This window comes from Lucilia cuprina, chromosome 2 (assembly GCF_022045245.1).
Source record: "Lucilia cuprina isolate Lc7/37 chromosome 2, ASM2204524v1, whole genome shotgun sequence".
Taxonomy (NCBI): Eukaryota; Metazoa; Arthropoda; class Insecta; order Diptera; family Calliphoridae; genus Lucilia; species Lucilia cuprina.
In genome coordinates, this window is record NC_060950.1 from 27284416 (window position 1) to 27307110 (window position 22695).

The window sequence follows — 22695 nt, forward strand, 5'->3', positions numbered from 1 at the left end:
AATTAATTGGGATATGCAGAACACCCAGCTTAGATAATTGTGATGTCGATGATGTAAATGACGGGCATCAACTATATACGCACGACTTCTAAAGATGAAGAGGCAAATCAAAGCCTAATGCTTGGAAATAGCTTATATAATTGTGAAGTCGTAGCTGTAAATGACGTGCAACAACTATATACGCAAGGCTTCTAATGATGCAGATGCAAATCAAATCTAAATGCTTGGAAATAGTACTACTCAAATCTGGATACCTCAAGAAAGTCGTTTGTCTTTTTTGCACCACACTTAATTACACCGAACAGTGGCTGGCTCATTAACAGCGTGAATTTTGGAAACTGCAAAGCTCAAGGTAAGCCTTTACCCAACCTTCGAAGATATAAATTGTCGAGTTTAGTTTTTAACTTCAGAATGTTATTGATTCGAAGTTAGAAACTATATATGTATGTAGTAGAAGAGTACCGGAAAAGTTAAAGTGAAAGCACCCAAAACAATTAGTTTGTAAGAGCGGATCGAAATTTTTCTACGATATTTCGGATATTCCTAGAAAATATTATCTATAACCTTTAATAACTTTTACTCTAGGGATTAATTTGAGAGACTCACAGCTGGACACTTCTGACCCTTAAATAAAATTTACCAAGTCTACTTGTAGGTATGCATCTAGACTCCGTATGTTGGGGTCGAATGTCAGATATATCTGGTGATATATCTTGGCCGACTTCATGATCTAAATAGCATCAAGGATGTGTTACTAAAAATCTACTCAAACTGGTTAGAAGTATTGAAGGCTTCTCTATAAAACAATAAGAATAAAAAACCTAATTAGTCAGTAATCATATTAATAGTGTCACAATGGGCCAAATGGCCATGGTCTGCTGTTGTTAAATAGCGAGTTTACCTCTCGAGACTACTTCCTTCATAAGAGTATTATAAGTCCATCATAATCATCAGATTTAACAAATCAGGATACCTTTAATGATAATAACAAGTAAGCGATATGATTCTTATTGCGTATAGATTCTGGAAGGGTTTAGAATTTGGAAGTTTCGAAAAAAATTTAAGGGTATTTAGAATCAATGTCAATTTGCTTAAAGATCGTAACAACTAAAACGCTACAAGGTCATGAAGTGGCCGAAGTTATGCGAACAGTTATGAATTTTTTATTTTCGAACTAAGTTTGTTTTATTTCTTGGACCAGCACTCAGGGGATGATCCCTGTTTTAGCAAAGCATTGTATTGGAACTAAGAAAATAGGTTGTGTAGCGTTTGTGGACATTTGATTAAAATCCTCTTACATCGAAAGTGGCAAGAAATATATCTGCAGGATGTTTATTTCACATACGAACAGTGTGGCTGAAGAATAAATTTACTGTGTAGTGTGTTGTCCACTGGTCAATCTACTACAAATTGGTATGTTTTTGAAGAAATACTTGTATTTCGCAAGAATATAGGGGTATCGGTATTTTAGAGGATCACTTTTCTTTGTTGTATCGATAGAACAGTGAAATACATCTCAGGTTCGGCGTTGCTCAAGTGAATCAATGGAGTTGAATACCCTACTATCACCGATAAGTAACATCGCCCTGGTACAGTAGGCTGGATTGTAGGGTTTCTAGGACACTATGACCGAAGTTTAATCCAAAAGCAACCAGAATGCTTTTAGGACTGGACAGGAAGAGTATAAGGATTTTAGTAGGGGTAATAACCGTACACTGCTCAATTGGAGTTTTATGGGTAATGGGGTCGGTAACACACAGGATTTTTGCTGATTGTGTGAGGACGAAGAGGAACTGGAGACAGTAGGGCATATTTTATGCCACTGTCTCAGATAACAGAGTCTGAGACAGAAATGGCAAAGTAAAGGATTCCACGATGAATTAGGAGATGTAGCAGGGTGTAACCTAGGCGACATTATGGGTTTCATCAGGGAATTTTTTTGGATTTCTAGATAACAGGCAATTAAAGATTTCCCTTCCATATCCACTTCCTTTCTCTGTGGATATCCACGATGAACTAGGAGATGTAGCAGGGTCAACCTAGGCGACATTATGGGATTCATCAGAGATTCACAATGGACCTTTGGGTCTCCGAGTGGATGTATACATTGGTATACAACCCTTTTAAACTAAACTTCGCCCTCTTCTGTATGTTGTCGAGTAGCTTCTAAATAGACTTTGGATCTCCGGTCCATATATGAGAGTTCTATTCCATTTTCAGTCGGATATAAGTGTTGCAAATAGTAAGAAGATCAGATGGATTGAAGTGTTTCTAACACCGTTTCAAAAAACCAAGACATTTGAATGTTTCTTTCGTCACTTGAAAAATGTGTTTAGTCTAGGGGATCAAGAGTAACTGATTTCATAAATTGAACATCAATATCTGCTAAGCGTTGATGTGTGTTTAAGAACAACCTTATGTCTAACGGGTGTTAAAATCGACTTTGTTAATACGACTTCATTCACAGATTCATTCATATTACTTCTCATTGCTGCAAGTGACCTCAATGACCTCAAAATCTGCATTCTAATTCACTCAATTACAAACCAAGCCTCTCTAGAGGGCTTGAGTGAATTAGAATGCCGATTTTGAGGTCATTGGCAAAAGAGAAGATAGAGTTGAAAGTTTGACATACTTCATAAATGATCTACATAATTAAGACTGATATCGTACGATTCATTCATCAGAAAGAAGTAAAAGACATCAACAAAGTCTGGTAATATTCGACTGATAAACTTTTGCGAAGTTGTACTGATCTAAGAGAAACTTTGGACACCAATTAAACCTACTTAACAAGGAAAAATTAGAAAAATTAGAAATTATTAGTTTTTTTTAATTTAACTTGATTTAATATTAATTTGTTTTTACTTTTTTTTAAACATTACTTAATTGCTCCCTTTTGCTATTTAAAATATATATTTCTTTAATTTTTTTGTTGATTTAAATATGTTTTTTGTTGTTGTTGTGTTTAACACTTAATTTAGAAATGTTCTTTTTTTGTGTGTGTGTGTTCGTTTCTGTTTAATATAATGGTTATTTAATTAATTCTATACTAATATATAAGCCTAATTAATTAGCTTAAATAATAACTATAATATATTTTTTTATTCTTACTAAATCTAAAGTTTGCATTTAATATCAATGACAAGCACAATTGTTTTATGTTTTTATTTGTTTTTTAATTTTATATTTATTTTTTTTTAATACAAAATGTTTTTGTTATTTTTTTAATTTATGTGTTTCTTGTCATGATATTAAATATTTGTTAACTGTCAACTGTGTTTTTGTTGTTTGTTTTTTTAATTTTTTTTTTATTTTATTATTTAAAGTTATTAAATTGTTTTTAAAACGTTTTGTGGCGGCGGCATATTGAGTTTCCTTAATTAGTTTTTATCATTTTTTTTTGTCCTCTATATATTACAATGAAACCTCTTATACTCCCTTTTTTAATGATTTCAAAATTTTGCCCATTTAAGCGTGCAATTTGCTTAAATATTTGTTTTTTTCAACTTTAATTTGCTTTATATAACCCCTTTTAAATATTTAAACTAAAACTTATTACTAAAGTTTTTTTTTTTATATACTATATATATTTGCTATTTAAGACTACTTACTAAGTATATTTTTTAAAAGAATATGAGTTTAGTACAAATAAAAAAGTTTAATAGTTAGCCCTAAGACCCAGCAATAAAAGAACTTCCAAAGAAGCGAAAAAGAAGTAGAATTTACTCCATGGAAGTACAGAAAAAGACCGGACGTATATTTTGTTAAAAGAAGATAAAGAAAAGCTTAGTTTGAATAATAAACTTTCAAACCAAACTTTCTAACCCTTAATAGTTAGGCCTAAGACCCAGCAACAAAAGAACTTACAAAGAAGCGAAAAAAGAAGTAGAATTTACTCCATAAAAAAAACTTTGCTTAAAAAAAATTCTCTTAACTATATAAAAAGTTCAAAATATTCGGATTCGTCAAATCATCATTTAATAAGTTTAGGTTAAAAAAGAGTTATGAACATTCAAAAAGCAGCGCAGAACATAGGGTCCATTGTTAATCCTGTTCTTAGAGAGTGAAGACTTAAGATGAATGAAAACAAGTATATTCAGAAGATTTAGTAAGCAAGTAATGTAAGAAAATCTTAGTCTCCCTATCAATTTTTGCCTAGATAATGTCTGATTCCCTTAATACTTGCCGTTTTGGCCTTATTTCAAGGTCGTCTTTTTCAACCACTGAGTGAGCTTCTGTGATGACTCACCATCATCCCATTGTGCTTTTTATTTGCTGGTGGCAATTTACGTATATGGAATTTCTGGTTCAGTATACGTGCATTTTGATCAAGTACCTGGTCTTTGCTGTCAATCTCGCAGATGGAATGGCCTCTGTTGAGTTGACAACAGCACCTAGAGACGTAACCGGTTGGCCGAAGTACGATTCCATCAAATAAACCAAAGCCAACAAATAAGCTAAAGTCTTCTTACTCACAGAGTGGAAAATCTGGTATGAACAGAGTTTCCGCAGATGGAATAGCATCTGACAACAGCACCTAGAGACGTAACCGATTCACCGAAGTACGAATCCATCAAATAAGCCAAAGTCTTCTTACTCATAGAGTGGAAAATCTTGTATGAACAGAGTTTTCTCTGCACATATCTGACAACAAGGGAGGACAATTCAATAGTTTCACTTGTATTAGATATCTTTCATCCATCATCTTTCAATCCAGCATACTTCTTAATCATCCGACACTTTCATTAAGAGCAATATCCGACGCACTTACTCTAGATATAAGGGCTGCAAAGAACCGTATAACTTTTGTCCGAGAAGTGAAGTAGGTTTATCACAAGTTTATAGTCCCCCTTGTGGAATAAAGCCCTAGTATTTAACCATGGAAATACTCGCTCATTTTAAAACTATATGAGGGGTTTGAGAACTTGATTTTCTACGAATTTACCTCGAAATAGGTTGGGAGCTATTGCTTCTTAGCAATGGGCGCACAACAGGAAATAATCTGATCTGCGCACAAAAGGAATGAAATATCAGGCTCACACAACCAGTTGAGTAATCGCCCAAGTCGAATATACATATATGGCACAAATGTCATGTTTGCGGTCACAACTATACAAAAACGGAAGAAGGGATTCAGACGACTGTAGAGCAAGCGCAGAAACACTGAAAAACTTGGATTGTCAATGACTGACTTTGACAAATTTATATCGGAGTTGCTTGGGAGTGATGGTATTTCAAATGGTATTACTTTAGGAACACTTATTGAAAAACTCCAAGTAACTACTTCGAGAAAACTGAGCATCTCAGTAATGGGTAGTAATTCTCTTTATAGTTCAACAATATACGCACAACAGGAAAGAAATATCAGGCTCGCATAACCTGTTGAGTAATCGCCTAAGTGGGATATACATATTTAGCACCAATGTCATGTTTGCGGTCACAACTATACAAAATCGGAAGAAGGATTCAAACGTCTGTAGAGCATGCGTAGAGAACAGTGAAACACTGAAAAACTTGCATTGTCAATGACTGACATTTGACGAATTTATATAGGAATAGCTTGGGAGCGATGGTATTTCAAATGGTAAAGAAATATCAGAAATACCAGGCTCGCACATCCTGTATGGCACCAATGTAATTTCTATTCGCAATTGGAAGAAGGGATTCATATGATTGGAGAGCATGCGGAGAGGACAGAAAAACACTGAAAAACTTTCGACGAATTTATATCGGAATAGCTTGGGTTGCGATGGTATTCCAGATATTACTTCTTTTAGGAACACTTATTGAAAAAGTCTAAAAAACTACTTTCACGAAACTGAGCTTCTCGGAAATGGACATTAGTTCCCTTCATAGATTAGCAATGTGCACAGTACAGGAAAGAAATATGTGGCTCGGCTAACCAGTGAAGTAATCGCCAAAGTCGAATATATATATATGTATTGCTCTCTATGTTGTGCGACCGATAGAGGCCGCTGATGAAATCGAGCCCGATGATTGATGTGAGAATTGGCTAAATATGAAGATTATAAGATAACTTTAAAACATACTACTTTCACTCTAACCTAATCTAAACATCGGGAGTAACAGTGTGATTTGAATATAATACAACGGGTATAAGGACATAGGACTTTTTTCGTTATTTCGATATTGCTATTGCATGTTTTATACCTATTTACATGCAATTCCTTGTATTTTCATTAATATCTTGTATACTTTTTTAAATTTTTTCTGCATTTTCTTGTTGCAATATTTTATATATTTCATTTCAAGTCCTCTTGAGATTTCGCTAACGAAAAGTTTTTATATAATACATATATTCTGTTCCTACATAAAGTAACATATATTTCCAAACATTTTACTAAATGTATTACTTATGCTTTGGGTGTTATCGTTTTTTATGCAATTATTTTACAAATTGTTTTTTATATTCATACATTCATTCACTCATCCGCCAAAAAAAAACTTCTAACTTAAAACCACAATGCATTTTTTGGAAAAAATATATATTACATTACTTTTTGATAGCACAATGTTGTTGCTGTTTTTTTTGCTTTACGCAACACCACCAGCAAGCAGCCATTCATTTATGGCTGCAAGTTTGAAATGGAAATTTATTTGTTTAAATTAAAACTTTATTTTTATTTCTATGTGTGTAAGAGATGCGTTCAGTTTTTTTCCAAATAAAGCAATCGACAAAATTCCTAAAGGAAAGTTCTATGTTTGTAGTGACTATTTTCTATGATTTTTTTTTTTGGGTAAAATTTTAGTTTTTGGTGTAAACTTATAGTACTTTTTTGTTTTTGGTTTTTGCTGTTTAGTATCTAAAATGTTTTCTAAATTGCACAGACATTAATTTTTATAAAAATAAAAGAAAAGCGAAAAAATTATTACTTTTTTTTGCTGCAAGTGTGATGAAAAGTTTTAATGTTTTTTTTACTACTTTGCGTGGTATTTTACTAGGATTTACTAGGGTGGAATTACTATAAATTTATATTGTAGTCTCTAATTGTTACTAATGATAGTTTTAAAGTTGGAAAATGTTTAAAATTTTGGCGATTTATTTTTTGTACAAGGAAAAGGAAAGTAAAACTTTTTACAATTCCTAAGAACTTAAAACTGTATTATGAACTTAAAAGAAAAATTAAAAAAAAAACATAAAACAAACGTGTTTGGTCCTTCGTGCAAGAAATCGGATCTAAAACTGAACAATGCGGAATTTACAATACATGGCGTTCCTATACACAAGATAGGTGTATGATCCAATGAAATAAATGAGAAAGTAGGAGCTAAATAGATATCAGAATCAAATATCAGTTGCGCCAATTAAAATCTTTATTTTGTGCTATCGATAGATTCCCCTCTATTGAAAGCAGCTGAAATCAAGACCGGAAGATCACTAGAGTACTTTGTTTGAAGCCAACATTGTTCCGACATTAAGCCGTAGTATTTTTGGAAACAATGTTGCAAGAAAATCGTCTGAATGAACTATCTGGGGCAATGAAAAATATTTGGGCATTGTCCTGGATGCCAAACTTTCATGGAATACAAGTGAAAGTTTCTAAGTCAGATATAGCTTTTTATATCTTAGATGATGGTAAAACTATTTGTCGGGTTCTTCAAAACTATTTGAGTCTCTGTGAGTTTTTACGAACGACTGGAAAATCTTTGAAATTATAATGACTCTGGACTACTTAAAACAAAAACTTTAATATCAAACTACAACAGAGAGTTAAGCATACATTCAGCGTGGTAAAAAGTGTTGCCATGTGTACTACGTCAAGTAAGGCTCTGGAAACGTTGCTTGATATTCCACTCATTGAAACATATTTTTAATATGAGATGACACCACAGATACAAGCCGAAACGGCTCAAATCGGAGGCGGCTGGCCGCCAGTAATATTTTTCAAGCCACGCCGCCGCCTTCTTTCGGCTCAAAAGCTAAGCCAGCTAAACGTAGCCGCTGATAAAGATTGGAATCACACATGTATTACGGATAATAAATTCACGTAAATGTCATCATGACACATTGGAAGGCTATATAAAAATCATCGGACGTGCCTGATCGCATACCAGACACAGAATATGTCTAAAACTTTGAAACGCTGATCCCAGATAGAATCTCTTGGTCAAGTTCAACATTAAGGCAAATATCCAAAGGAATTTGTTGCTACACGGATGGCTTTAAACTGATAGACAAAGTCGGCCTGGGGTTCTATATTGAAGACCCAGAAACATAATCATAGCACAAACGTCCTGGCAGAAGTCCGAATAATAACGGAATGGTTTACTACACCCAGACCACTCGGGAGCAGCCGAGGTAGTTAACCTGAAGAACGAAAAACCATTCGAAACGAAATGTGAATTAAATAAATGGGTGAGAGAATACCATAAGACCTCTTGGAATAATGAAACGGTGGGTAGAACCACAAAGATTCTATGGAGTGACCCTGATGAGAGCAAGACGAGAAATCTCAAAATGAACAAGTCTATGTTATAATGTGTATTATAGGGGGAATAAACAGTATTACTAAGATTTGGAACGATGTATGACAGTGAAAATCTGAAGAACTTTCTTTGCCACTGTCAGACATTCGACGATTTTAAATCCAAGTATCTTGGGAGTAATATTATTCCGGTAAAAACATTCCATACTAACACTTATTGGAAAATTCTTAGGAATTACGTCCAGGAAACATAAGTTTCTAAACTTTGAAAGATAATACGCTCAAATTTGATTGAAGTCGTTATTAGACTCAATGCTGCGGACACCTGAAAGTCTTTCCATGTAACATTTACTAGCTCTTCTGTATTATATCTCCTGATATTAAATGTTTAGCCATTGATAATTGTTTTTTTTTGTCTCTGTATCGGGTCTTAGGACTGTGAGCTCGGTCCGTCTGTTACTGCACGGTAAAATACATCTAATTAGAATTGACATTAATTAACTAGAATTCGATTTCGAATAAAAAAATTGGTTTGGCACCGAATGTTCGATAGGGTAGATTGATTAGTTATACGTTTTTTTTGGTAACACGGTTACTCTGTTACTCAATTCGAAATTAAAAATGATCGAATTTGTGTGTTCGTTAACTTTTTCTTTCGGATTGAAGTGCGTAGTAACGCTTCTGCTCTTGAACCTAAATAAGTTGTCTTTTAGGTCTATTATCTCCTTAACCTAACCGATCAAATCAGAATTGTGGTAAATTATCTTAAAGTTAGCTTGAACAACTATTCTTTCGATTAGAGGTTTAGCCGAGTTCGGTAGAAGTTGTTCGTTATGTAGATCGATTTGTTATACACTTTCGGGCTACACATCGGGTCCAGATGTGTTACTCCTTTCAAAAATGATCGAATTTGTATATTAAATACATTGTTTTGTCGTTAGCTTTTTCTTTCGAATCGAAATAAGGAGCAACGCCTCTGCTATTGAACCCACAGGTTGATTGTTTCATTAAGCTAACCGATCATATCAACTTTACGCCACCGGCCTCGGCGAAAGTTGTACGATCGACAAGTTAAATAGTTTCGGGTAATACAACGGGATTAGGTCGGTTACACTGTAACTCGATTCGAAAACGAAAAAGTTCGAATTTGAATGTTAAATAATTTTGTCCAATTCACAATCGGTGTTGTATTGTAGTATGTCGTTAATTTAGTTTGAAAAATGTTTATGTCATACAACGATACGACATCGTTTGTGAATTGGACAATGATATTTTTCTTTTGAATCGAAATTTTTAGTAACGCCTCTGCTATTAAACCCCAAAACAGTTGTCTTATTAACTTAACAGATCAAATCAGATTTGTGGAGAATCAGTTTTACTTTGAACAAACAATTATGTTTTCAATGATTTACCGAGTGAATTTATTAGTTATACACTTTCTGGTAACACTAGACCCGTTGAGCATTTCTCTGTAACTCGATTCGAAAGCAAAAATGGTCGAATTTGTTTAGTAAATACATTGTGTTTCGTCTGTTTTATTAATCTAACTGATCAAATCAGATTTGTAGTGAATCAGTTTTAAGTTACTTTGAACGATTGTAATTATGTTAAGTGGTTTAGCTGGGTTCGTTAGAAATCGAAACTTAGTGAATTTTTAAGTTGAGGAAAAATTCCGGTTGCTCAAAATAAAATTATTAAAAAAACCAAAGAAATTAAAAAAACTAAAATAAATAAAACAAAATAATTTATTGTAAAAAATAAAAATCTTAATTTATTTTGTTTGTTTTGTTTTATTAATCAAATACTATTGCAATTTAGTTTGTTAATTTTTAAAATAAAAATTAAAAAATAAAAACTCACAAGTTAAAAAATAAGGAAAATATATATTTTGTATAGAAAAAATAAAATAGAACCTGGTGTTGCAACAAAAATTTTAAAAATATAAAGATACTTTTTGTACAAAATTATTTTTTGTTTTTTGAAAAAAAAAATTGCACCACATTTTCTTGTTGTTCTAATTAAAATGAGTTCTAATTCTAATATTGCATATGTTTCCTTAGGTAGTTTTAGATTAGTAATTAGTTATTAATGACTTAAATTTTAGAATTGCTATAATTTTGAAAATTGTTATATAATTTTGTTTTTATATAAATTTTGTTTTTTGTTTTTTGAAAAAGTATAAGAATAATTATAAAACAATAAATGTCCAAATGATTTCAAGCCTCGTATTATTTTCACTTAAAGGCTTGAAATCATTTGAAGTTTTTATTATATATTTTTGTTTTGTATAAAAAAGAAGAAAAGTTAATTGTATATATGTATATATAATTTCGTTGTTCTAATTATGAATTTTTTGTTTGCAAATAACAAATAGTGATGTTGTATGAAAGAAGTTTTTTTTTTACAAATTTTAGTTTTCAAGTTCATTTGGTGCTAAAATTAGCATCACTACTGTTAGGAGAAATTTCCTTATTTAAACTAGAATTATTTATATTATTATCATTATTATTTATAATATTATTATTATTGTTATTATTGCTACAATTAGAATTATTAGTAATAGCATTAGAATTACTCGTTGAATCGTTAATTTGTTGCTGCTGCTGCTGTTGTTGTTCTTGCGGTTGCAGTTGTGAATGATGATATACTACTATACTACCAGGATGGTGAAGTTGTAATGTTGGTGATAAGGTGAATATGGAATTATTCACCATTAATTCTTCACCTCTTGCTTCACTTATGCTATTTGTATTTGTCGTATTCACACTTGTATTCGCATATAAATTCGTTGAATTTAATTTTCGTTTTGGCTGATGATGATGTACAATTTCCTGACGTTCGTATTCATTGAAATAGTTTTCAACAACAATACCATTATGTTCAAATTCTTCAGGTATTGTTGATGGATTTGTGTTATTTGCATTATTGGAATTTTGTAATCTTGGCACAACATCAGGTGGTGATGTACAACGTGGATACGATGTATTGTTAGTGTTAATTGAGGAGGAAGTAGATGAAGATGAAGCTGAAACTGCTGCTGTTGTTGAAGTTGTTGTACGTCTAATGCGATTATAATGATTTTCATTTAAATGATATGGCTGCTGTTGTTGTAGTAGTAATTGCTGTTGTTGTTGTTCACGTTGCTGCTGTTGCTGTTGTTGTAATTGTAATTGTTGCTGTATATATAATGCATACGCCTCCCTGGCACCATTATTATTATTATTATTATTGTAATTGGCACCACCGGAAGGCGTAACGTATTGTCAGAAAATCTCATCTAAATTTAATACAACATCGAAATATCAGGATAACATAACCCGCCCTCATAATGGCACTAAACCATTGCGTGTAGTTGGATTTCTAGCCATGTATATATCCATATCATGATCAGTCCAATTGTCCGATGTATCGCAATAGTTATTTAGAGTATGGGTTGAACCGGCAGTTGAATATCTGCAAGAAAGGGAGAGAGAGAGAGAAACAGAGACAACTTCAATTATAATATTTAAAAACAATTAATTATTTAATTTTCTTATCCCTTAACCATTTATAGAAGAAGAAAGATCTGAAAAAAGCTCTCGAGAAGGTTGTTTAAATTTTGAAAATTTTACAATAGCTAAAAGAGTTTTGTACAGATTTTTATAAAAAAGCTGTTCTTTTACATTGAGTTCTATCAGAAAGCTTTTATAAAAGCTCTCATATACCATTATGGAAGAAGATTTGGGAAGCTTATGCAAAAGCTTTCATATACCTTTACTTAAGTAGATATAGGAAGCTCTTCAATAATGAAGCTTATGTAAACGCTTTTATAAAAAGTCTTTGAATTAATTATTGGAGAAAATATAAGAAGCTTTTCAATAAGTTTATATAAAGCATATGCAAACGCTTTTGTTAAAATCTTTAAATTAAGCTTTTGTAACTGTTTTTATAAAAAATTGTAAAATATTTTATACAAGGCTTTTGAAAAAGCTTTTTAAACGCTTAAGTGAAAGCTTTTATATAAACCTTTTGAAACAGCTTTATAAACGCTTAAGTGAAAGCTTTTGAAAAAGCTTTTTTAAACGCTTGAGTTAAAGCTTTTATATAAAGCTTTTGTAAATACTTCATTTGAAAAAGCTTTTTTAAGCTTTTTTAAATGCTTAAGTAAAAGCTTTTTAAGCTTTTTTTAAACGCTTATATAAAGCTTTTGTAAATGCTTCTTTATACAGCTTTCGTATATATGTATAGAGGTTTTTATTAAGCTTTTGTAAATTCTTTTATAAAAAGCATATGTAAATGTTTTTGTAAAAGCTTTTGTTACCACTTTTATACATACATATAAAGCTATAAATGCTTTATTATAAAGTTTTTGTGAATGTTTTCATATAAACCTTTTATACACGGTTTTTATGTAAAATATTTTTATAAAGTTTTTGTGAGCGATTTTTTTAAAAGTTTTTTTTTATAAAGCTTTGTAAAAACATTATATATCAAGCCCCTTGTAAATATATAGCTTTTTAAAAAGTTTTCAAAATCTTAAATTTTATTATAAAAGTTTTCTATAGAAAATTTTGCAAAAGCTCATTTATGTAAGGCATTAAAATACAATTTACAATAAAAATCTATTTCAGTTATTTTTGAAAGCTTTCTGCCTACAAGTTTTATATGAACGAATGCTTTAAAGAAAAGCTAAGCTAAAAATGCTTCATAAAATTGAAAAAATTCTGAAATTTTACATTTTAAAGCTTTTATAAACTATAATCCCGCAGTTTTTAGGAAGCCTACCTTTTATTAATTAAAGGTTCTTTGCTGCTCAAAAAAGCTTTTATCTTAAAGAATACCGAAAGTATTTTTATACACATGAAAGTAAAAGTTTAAAAGCTTCGCCTAATTAAACTAAACATAACGATTTCATTTCACTTTTTAAAGAAGTTAAAAATATTTTTAATTTACATTTCAACCGTACGATGCATGTGTGTATTCGGTTTTTGTCTGTGTTGGAGAAAAAGTGAACAATATGTATCTGTTTTGCAATTAGTGTGTTTCTTTAAATGGAAAATTTGTGTTACGAATATAAACGTCAAAATACAAACATTGCAAATGTGCAATAGTTACTATTTTCATTTAGATGTCCCATAAAACCAAAGAACCTTGTTAGACATTAATTAAAGCCATCTTATCCCCAAAGAAAATCTTAAATGATTCGCACGAGAATGTATGAATGAATAAATGTGAATGTTTAGGCACGAGGGTGTGAGTAAAGAGGTTGATTGCGTTGCGTTGCATGTTAAAATTGCATTTGAAATGACATTGCAACTAACAGTAGTAAGCAGCAGTAGAGTTAAGAGTTAGTAACAACAAGTGAAGACAACAAACCATATGGCCCCAAAAAAATAGTGTGCTAATGAAGATTTGAAAATAAAAACCTTATTTGTTGGTGTTTTTGTTGTTTTTTTATATGGCAACAAGTTAGTTAGTTAGTTGGTTAGCTTAGTATGCCATTGCTTGTTAGATGTTAACGTATTGTTTGTTTTGGATTTGTCAGCCTACTTACCGACTTCCAGGTCGATGATTATGCATGTGCGTGGTATTCAATTGATCGCGTGATCTGGAACGCGGTCTTGAGCGACGTGTACTAGACGCAACGCTTTGTGGGCCGCCGCCATGTATAGAACCGGCATAAGAAGCACGTGACATCCTTTCCGAAGCAGCGGCTAACGATTGTCTCGATTGTCTTAATTCTGGTCGCGAATTGACTAAATTCGAAGGAAATGCTGTGCCCAAGTAGCCGCGATGTGAGTTATTAGAAAAGCTGTGCTGCGATTGACCATCAGCAATGGATCTGCTGTATGTGTGATGTGTTTTAGTGTTTTTGTTTTTTTTTGTGGTAATGTTTGTAGGAGGTTGAAGGGGTTTTTTGGGGGGTAAAGGTTGGTGAGGAAGCAAAATGAAATATTGGATTAACATAAAATTGCATTAAAACATAAAACAAATTATAAATAAATATAAATTAAAATAAAGTATTATAAACTTAATTATGTTTTGAGGAAGTTGTATGGTTATGTTTTGTTTTATTATTATTTTGTATGAGATGTGTCCTTTGTGTATATTTCCTGTTCCTTGTTCTTCGGTTTTCATGTTCCTTTTTTTCGTTTGCTTTTAACTTCTAACTGTATTTGAAAATTATTTTGTTTTTAAACTCACCTGGGTTTTGCTATTTTGCCTGGCATACCCGAGAAATGACTTCGCATATCATCCTGATTATCCATGGGATATATTCTAGGACGTGGTATCGAACGACCACTATATGCTGATACTTGATCCCATTCCTGCAAAGAAAAAAACACAAATTAATTAATGATTTTTTTCCACGAAGCTGAAGCTGTTTTAAAAGTTTTATTAACGTGAAAGCTTTCACAACTTTAGAACAAATTGTAATATTGCTGTAAACACTTTAAAGCTTTAATTTGCAATAAGCTTCATTGTATATATAACAGAAAAACTTTAATAACAATTGTTTCTAAAGATATGAAAACTTTAAAGCTTTCACATGAAAACTTACACTTAATTATATTAAAGCTAAAACAACTTAAAATATTTTTTTTATAAAAGCTTTTACCTATACTTCAATTTCTCTAAAAAAAGCTTTCCTTTCCTATTACTTAACACGCACTAATACCATTTACTAAATTAAGTTTAATGAAAAATCTTAACAAAAATTGTTTAAAAACTTTATTTCCTACTACTAGTTACTTTTACTAATTTAAGTTTAATTCAGAAAAAAGGGCTGGTTAAAAGTAATCGTTTAATGCAAGTAATGGCGTAAAGGCACCAAACAAAACACAACAAAAAAAACTAAAACCCTAAACACAAGAAATATTAGTTTAATGATGCCTTTAGCCTTGACTGCTTTACCGATTGGCCTCTTCAAAGTTCTGGCTTAAAACAATAGACGTTTAAGGTAGACGAACGAATGCATCATGTAGTTGCAGAGCCATAATGCTTGGTTGGCTAAATGTAAAGGAAGCCAGCCACTTTTACTCTGTTGAGGCGTTACTGTGTAATTAACATTATTTCACGTAACTTACAGAACACACGGTGCTTTTCATTTTGGATAAATGATTTTAATTTTGATGTTGCGAACTGAGTTTGGCTATATTGGGTTCAATATATTTTAAGGATGTTGTTTTTTTTTGTTTTTTGTGTGAGTTATTTTTGGTAGGACAAATGCACAGTGGCTTAATGGGAAAAAATGGGTGAATTTAGAAATTTTAAACTTAAGAACTTAACTACGACTTAACACAGAAGACTTAATTGAAAACTTAACCGAGAACTAGACTACCAACTGAACCGAAGGTTTAATAAAAAACCAGAGACTAAACAAACTACTAGACTAGAGACTTAACTTCTGGACTATAGACAAGACAAGACAAGACTATAGACTACACTATAGACTACACTATAGACTACTCTATAGACTACACTATAGACTACACTGTAGACTACACTATAGACTACACTATAGACTACACTATAGAGTAGACTATAGACTAGACTATAGACTAGACTATAGACTAGACTATAGACTAGACTATAGACTAGACTATAGACTAGACTATAGACTAGACTATAGGTTAGACTATAGACTAGACTATAGGCTAGACTATAGCCTAAACCCTAGACTACACTAGACTTTAGACCGAACTGTAGACTAGACTATAGACCAAACTTAAGACTTGACTATAGACCAAACTGTAGACTAGACTAGAGGCTATACTGTACAAAAGAGCTGAATAGTCTAGTAAATAGTCTAGACTAGAGACTAGACAATATATAAACTTGACTATATACTATGCTAGACAATAGACTACACTACAGACTAGGCAACATAATAGATTATTGTCTAGACTAGAGACTTACCTAGACTAAAGACTAGGCTTAATAGTAGTCTAAAGGCTAGACTGATGACTAGACTATATACTTAATTATAGATTAAAATAAAGTTATGACTCGAAACTCGAGTTTAGACTATGGACTAAAATACAGAATAGAAAAAACCCTAAAAGACTGTAATCACTTTAATTTTAACAATATTCTTTATAGCACCCACTGTGCACTACACATACATATCCTACAACTTTTGCTATTTCTGCTACACGTTAATTTTCAGGTTATCTCCTTGTAATTTTAGTTAATATTTTCATTTCAGTTATTTTTGTTTTTTACTTTTTTTAGCTTTCTGTATAAATTCTGTAAATTTTATTTAAGATTCTTTATGTATCACATCTCATTCACTCACTTCTCCACTTCGTTTAGTATCTCGTATAAATTGGGTTTAAATGAGTTTCCCTGGCTAAATATCTTTGGTGTGAGTCGTCGTCGTCGTCGTCTTCTTATAGTCATGAACATAAATCTTGAGTTATTTTTTTGTTCTTTATAGTCATTTTTTATAGATACAAAGAGTGTGTAAATGTAATATATTCTAAGTAATGTTGTTGTTGCTTTTTTTTCGCTTACCTTGTGATTATTGAATGCCGAAAGCGTTGCTATTGAGCCAAGTGGTCCTGGTGAACCGGCTGGACCGCAACAATTTACGGGCAAACCTCCAATTGGCAGTGGACTCTTTTGTTGCGACGTTTGTAGTTTGCGAGAACGTCTATTATTTTGTAGCAAAATGTAATGAAAAACGAAAAAAAAAAAATAAAAAAGAACAATATTAAACCAAAAATTTATATTTGAAATATGTGAAAATACTATAAGCATCATATTGTGTGTTGTTTGTATGCATGTATGTATATTTAAGTTTACAGATCTGAACAATGTTAATATCAATGGCTAACGACTGAACAATAAACACAGAAAAATATATTTATTGGCTTACATTAGTTTATGTGTTGGAAATAAGTATGTAAAGGAAAAATTTACACTTTTTGTATATCTGATTATGTATCATCATCCATCTGTGTTTTCTATCTCTATAGAAGTTAAGTTATTATATGGTTTAGGGCCAATTTAAGGTTATAGTCGCCAATAAATAAACACTAAATCATGTTTTATCATCTGTATTTGATGGTGAATTCAAATTTCAAATCATTTTGTTTATTTGTTTGTATTGTATTAATATTATAGTTTAAATCTGTATTTATGATTGTGTATAAAATCATATAGAGATTTGCAGCAAATTATATACGAAAAGGTTTTGGTAGCTATTTGTTAGAGATGCCAACAAATTGTACGCCTCTTTTTTGTTGTTTATAGATTTGTGTTGGTGTAGTTTTTAGTTATTAATCGCCAGTTAGTATTAATTGTTATTATTACTATTTAGATAAGATCGCTTAATGTTCTATAGTCTTTTTTGTAAATGTGCTAAAACTGTAATTAAAAAATGCTGACGTTTATAAAGGAAAAAGCTTTAAGTTTTAAAGGATGAAATTGAGACTACATAAGAGAAAAAAGAATTTAAAACAGGATTTATATATGCGAATAAACTGCATACTAGAGACTTGTTCAGAGATTGAGACAATTCTAGATATATAACACATTATAGACTAGATTATAAAATAGATTATAGACTAGATTGGAGTAGGCTATAGAATAGACTATGTACTAGACTATAGATTAAAATATTGGCTATAAAATAGACTAAATATACTTTAGTATTGACGTTAGACTAGTCTGTAGACTAGGCTATCAACTAACCTATAGACTAGAGTATATACTAGACTATATAACAGACTATAGACTAGATTATAGACTATACTATAGGCCAGACTATAGACTAGACTATAGACTAGACTATAGACTAGACTATAGACTAGACTATAGACTAGACTATAGACTAGACTATTGACTAGACTATAGACTAGACTATAGACTAGACTATAGACTAGACTATAGACTAGACTATAGACTAGACTATAGACTAGACTATAGAATAGACTATAGACTAGACTATAGACTAGCCTATAGACTAGACTATAGACTAGCCTATAGACTAGACTATAGACTAGACTATAGACTTGACTTTAGACTATACTTTAGACTAGACTATAGACCAGACTATAGACTAGACTATAAACTAGACTATAAACTAGACTATAGACTAGACTATAAACTAGACTATAGACTAGAATATAGACTGACCTATAATTGAAAATGTAGACTAGAATATAGACTAAACTATGGCCTAGTTAAGACTTTATACATTTTTTCACTTATTTTCTTTTTTAATTTTTCCTCATTTTTATATTTTGCATAAAAAATATACGGTTTTGGTGGGGAGAATTTCCCTTTTGTCCCCTTCCCCCTAGTTTTGCTTCTGGACTGCACTATATGCCGCAGTCTAGTCTATTGTCTAGTAACTTTAATTAATATACTAAAAGGATATCTGCAGAATTAACAAAAAGCTCCCTTTAAGACTTTCAACAATTCTATTTTCGCAAAAAAAGAAACTTATTTTTCTTTTAACTACTTTTTCCATTACCATTCATCACTGATCAATTTTTCGACCATAAATCAAACGTTTACACAACTCATGGCAAAGATAAAAACCAACAAACTGCAAATAAATGCTTTAATCTCCAACAAAAGCTCAACTAACTAACCAAAGAAATACCAAACAGCAACCACCTACCCATTCACTTCCTTTTGACATTTTTATAGACACAACACTTTATTTGGCCACTTTGTATTCAGTGTATCGTTTCAAAATACCCCAATACAAATATACAAACATACATACTTTAATAAATTTCCCTATAAAGTTCGTTTGTTTCTTCTCACCTGCTCGCAGCGATAAAAACAATCACAGCCACAATAATGGTGCCACAAATAGCCGCACTTGCTGCAATCGTTATCTTATCCATATTCGATGTTTGCGAAGCTACGGTGCGCACTTCACGACACTGTTGGTAGGGCACGGTTTCAGGCGTTACATGCAATTCCTCCAACGATATCACACACACAATAATGCATTCTTGAGCGGGAACATTTTTTATTTTAAATTCACGTTCACTGGCCTCTAGTGGGGGTCCTTGCTTAAAGGATTTCTCACCAAACAAACGATAGACAACACGAAAACCTAATATGTTTGCTGTATCGGAATCCCATTGTATGATGACGGAGCTGTCTTGACGGAAGGCATTCTTCACTTGCACCTCGTTAGAGTCATCAATACGTGTGCCACGTTGTGGTGGGAAGCCCAAAACTAAGGGAGGTCGTTGTTGTTTATGTGGTGTACCACTGACGGATGTGCCACTACTACTGCTACCAATGCCGCTACTGCTGCTGCCGGATGCATTTTGGCGCCAAGAAGGTACTGGTTTGGCATTTGCAGTATTTGGATTTGTGATCGTTGTAGGTGAAGCAGAACCAATGCCGGATGTGGATTGCAAAGTTGGTTGTGCAGGCAATTGTGAAGAGTTGGCGGCTGTGGAAGATGATGGTGAGGGAGCAGGTAGTGGTGCAGCAGTTGTGACTGCTGTTGCTTTGGTCTATAATGAAATGAGAAAATATATGTTTTAGCATTTCTATTACAACAAGGACCATGATGACAGACTCTTTGTGGTGACAAATTGAAACATTTGTTAAGCTGACAGTTAAACTTTAGTTAATTTAAACTTTATTCTTATACACTTATGCATTCTGCTTAGTTGTTATACTTACTGTAGTCGTCGATGTTGTAGTGGGACGTGGAGTATTGGTGGTGCTTGTGGTAGCTGGACTTGTAGGTGGTGTTGTTGTTGTAGACGTTGTTAAACGTGTGGTGGAAGGTGAAGCTGTTGTTGTTGACACCACTTTTGGAACATTATTGGAAGCACTCGCCTGTGTTTGATTTACAGTTAAAGGCACTATACTGGGTGCAATGGTTGGTTTTTGCACCGGCTGTAGTGTATCGATTACGCTGACGGGACCATTTAGTTCGGTTTCACTGTCATCGGGACAGGTCAATTCATCGGCTTGTATGGAATAGAAACCACGATCACGGAAACGATTGGGACTGCCACAAAATTGTGGATTACGTTCACGTGATGTCACCTAAATGAAGAGGGTGAATGCGATTAGCAATTTTTTTAGGGACTAGAATAGGGACTGGATTATATAATAGACTTTAGATGGTAATATAGAAACTATACTATAAACTAAACCGTAGAGTATATTATACACTAGACTTTAGTCTAAACTATAGTCTAGAATATAGATTTTACTAGAACATAGTAGAGACTATAGACTAGACTATGCTCTAGACTATAAACTATAGACCAGACTTTGTACTAGAATATGAACTGTACTCTTTTAACTCACCTGCAAATCTCCATTGCGAATCCATTCGGCTACCCAACGTAACTTACAATCACAGTGCAGAAAACGACCACCCAACGACAAACCGCGCAGAGTGGCATTCAAATGTGAGAAGGCTTTTTCAGGTACTGTCGGCAATGGATTACCATCCAAGGCCAATAATGTTATGCTAGGATTACCACGGAATGCCGATTCCGGCAAAGTAGTCAATAAATTAAAACCAATATCCAAAACTCGCAACTCTTTAAGAGCATGTATAGCACCCACGGGGAACTCGGCCAAAAGATTGTTTAACAAACTTAAGGAACTCAAGGTTTTTCGGACACCAACAAACGAGGATTCACCCAAACTCTGTATTAAGTTACGCTCCAGATTGAGGGCCGTCAAAGAATCTAAACCTTCAAATGTACGTATACCACCTACACCAGGTAATTCTTTGATGCCATTCAATGATAGATCCAAAAAGGCTAAACTTTTGAGACCTCTTATGCACTCGGGTACACGACGTTGTCTCGTACCCTTCAAATTTAAGTTCTTGAGACTATTCTCTAAACCCCTAAAAGCACCCGCCGACAAAGTGACATTATTGTCATTTAGCTTTAATGTTGACAATTTCGATGAGCTCTTAAAGGCCTCATCGGGTATTGTGGTTATGCGATTTTTGGATAAATCCAATAAATTTAATATACTTAATATTCTTAAAGCGGCTATGGGCACTTCGTCCAGTAAATTTTCTTGTAAATTTAAATTCTTCAATACCAACTCCTGGCCCCTAAAGGCGCCATCACTAATTTCAGTTATTTTGCAACTGGACAATTGGACATTGTGTAAACTAAGATTAATAAATATGTCATCGGGTAAATGGCCCACGGTGGAATTGTTGACATACAACAAATCAATGGGTTTTTGTTTGGCATATTTATTTAAGGCCTCCAATAAAGTGGGAAAGTGTACCTTAGACAAGAAACAGAAAAAAATTATGCTTTTTTCAAAATTGTTTTTTTTTAATTTCTTACACACCTGGTCACACTGCACCGACAATTCTCTTCCTAAATTATATGAACATATGCAGGATGTTTGTAAATCGGGTATGTCTCTTTGCCAAGGGCATTGTGCTTCAACTGTTGATGTTGCCACAAAACAAACAAATATGGTCATTAACAACAACAGTCGCCATCCGTTGGACAAGGACATTGGTGTTGTTAATGTGGACATAGTCTCTGTCGTCGTCGTTATTGTCCCCGTGTCTTGCATTTTTATATTTATTGTTTGTTGTTGTTGCTTTTTCTTGTGTGTCTTCTTTACAGGCGTCATCTTACGGTTTATTTTCATCTTTGTAGCATGTGATGGCTTGGTGTCTGCAATTAAAATAATAAAGAAATAAAAGAAACGAAAACTTTTAGTTGCTTTTGTCGGCAAATATTTAAATATGTTTTTTTTTTTAATAAAAGTGTTGGAGGTCACTCAGATTTTAATATTAAAGTGTAAATTAAAATGTTTTTTTTAAGAATAAATTAAAATAATTAAAAATGATTGCTTTTAAGCATTTTTTGAGGAACGATTTAAAGAGGGTTTGATAGGATTTCTTAATTATTAAGTTTTTAAAATGCAAATAAAGCTTTACTTTATAAATCTTTCCAACTCGATTAATAGTACTTTTACATGCAATTTCTCCAATATTTAAGCGCAAAGCTTAAAGCTTAAGAATAAAGGATTTTCTTGTAAACATGTAGCTTAATTTATTTTTTGTAAAAAGCTTTTACCTAAAACGCTTTCATTCAAATTCATTCAATACCTATCAAAGCTAAACTATAAATTAGGTTTTAGACCAGAATAAAGACTAGAGTAGCCTATAGACTAGACTAAGGAGTGAGATCGAAAAATTCTTAACACACGTTTTTCATTACATTTTTCAACCAAAGTATTATTTGATTTTTTTTTGATCAAGTTACCTTTGAAAAACATG

The 22695-nt window shown here is 32.5% G+C and overlaps 2 protein-coding genes across 4 annotated transcripts in view; one reads left to right on the forward strand and one right to left on the reverse strand.

Annotated features, from left to right (window-relative positions):
• Positions 1-22695, forward strand: part of LOC111687548 (rab3 GTPase-activating protein catalytic subunit) — a 52968-nt gene that overhangs the window by 3980 nt on the left and 26293 nt on the right. The window lies entirely within an intron of this gene.
• Positions 11561-22097, reverse strand: LOC111687546 (flocculation protein FLO11). Of its 3 annotated transcripts, none has more exons than XM_046956202.1 (8): positions 21750-22097; positions 20733-21683; positions 20094-20465; positions 19212-19921; positions 16947-17085; positions 14634-14758; positions 13984-14271; positions 11561-11903 (listed from the first exon to the last, which is right to left on the reverse strand). In XM_046956202.1, the coding sequence occupies exons 1-8, from the start codon at positions 22059-22061 to the stop codon at positions 11774-11776; spliced, it is 3027 nt and encodes a 1008-aa protein (XP_046812158.1). In that variant the 5' UTR covers positions 22062-22097; the 3' UTR covers positions 11561-11773. The 3 variants fall into 3 exon arrangements, with proteins under 3 accessions (XP_046812158.1, XP_046812157.1, XP_046812159.1); XM_046956201.1 differs by having other exon boundaries at positions 13984-14274; XM_046956203.1 differs by lacking the exon at positions 13984-14271.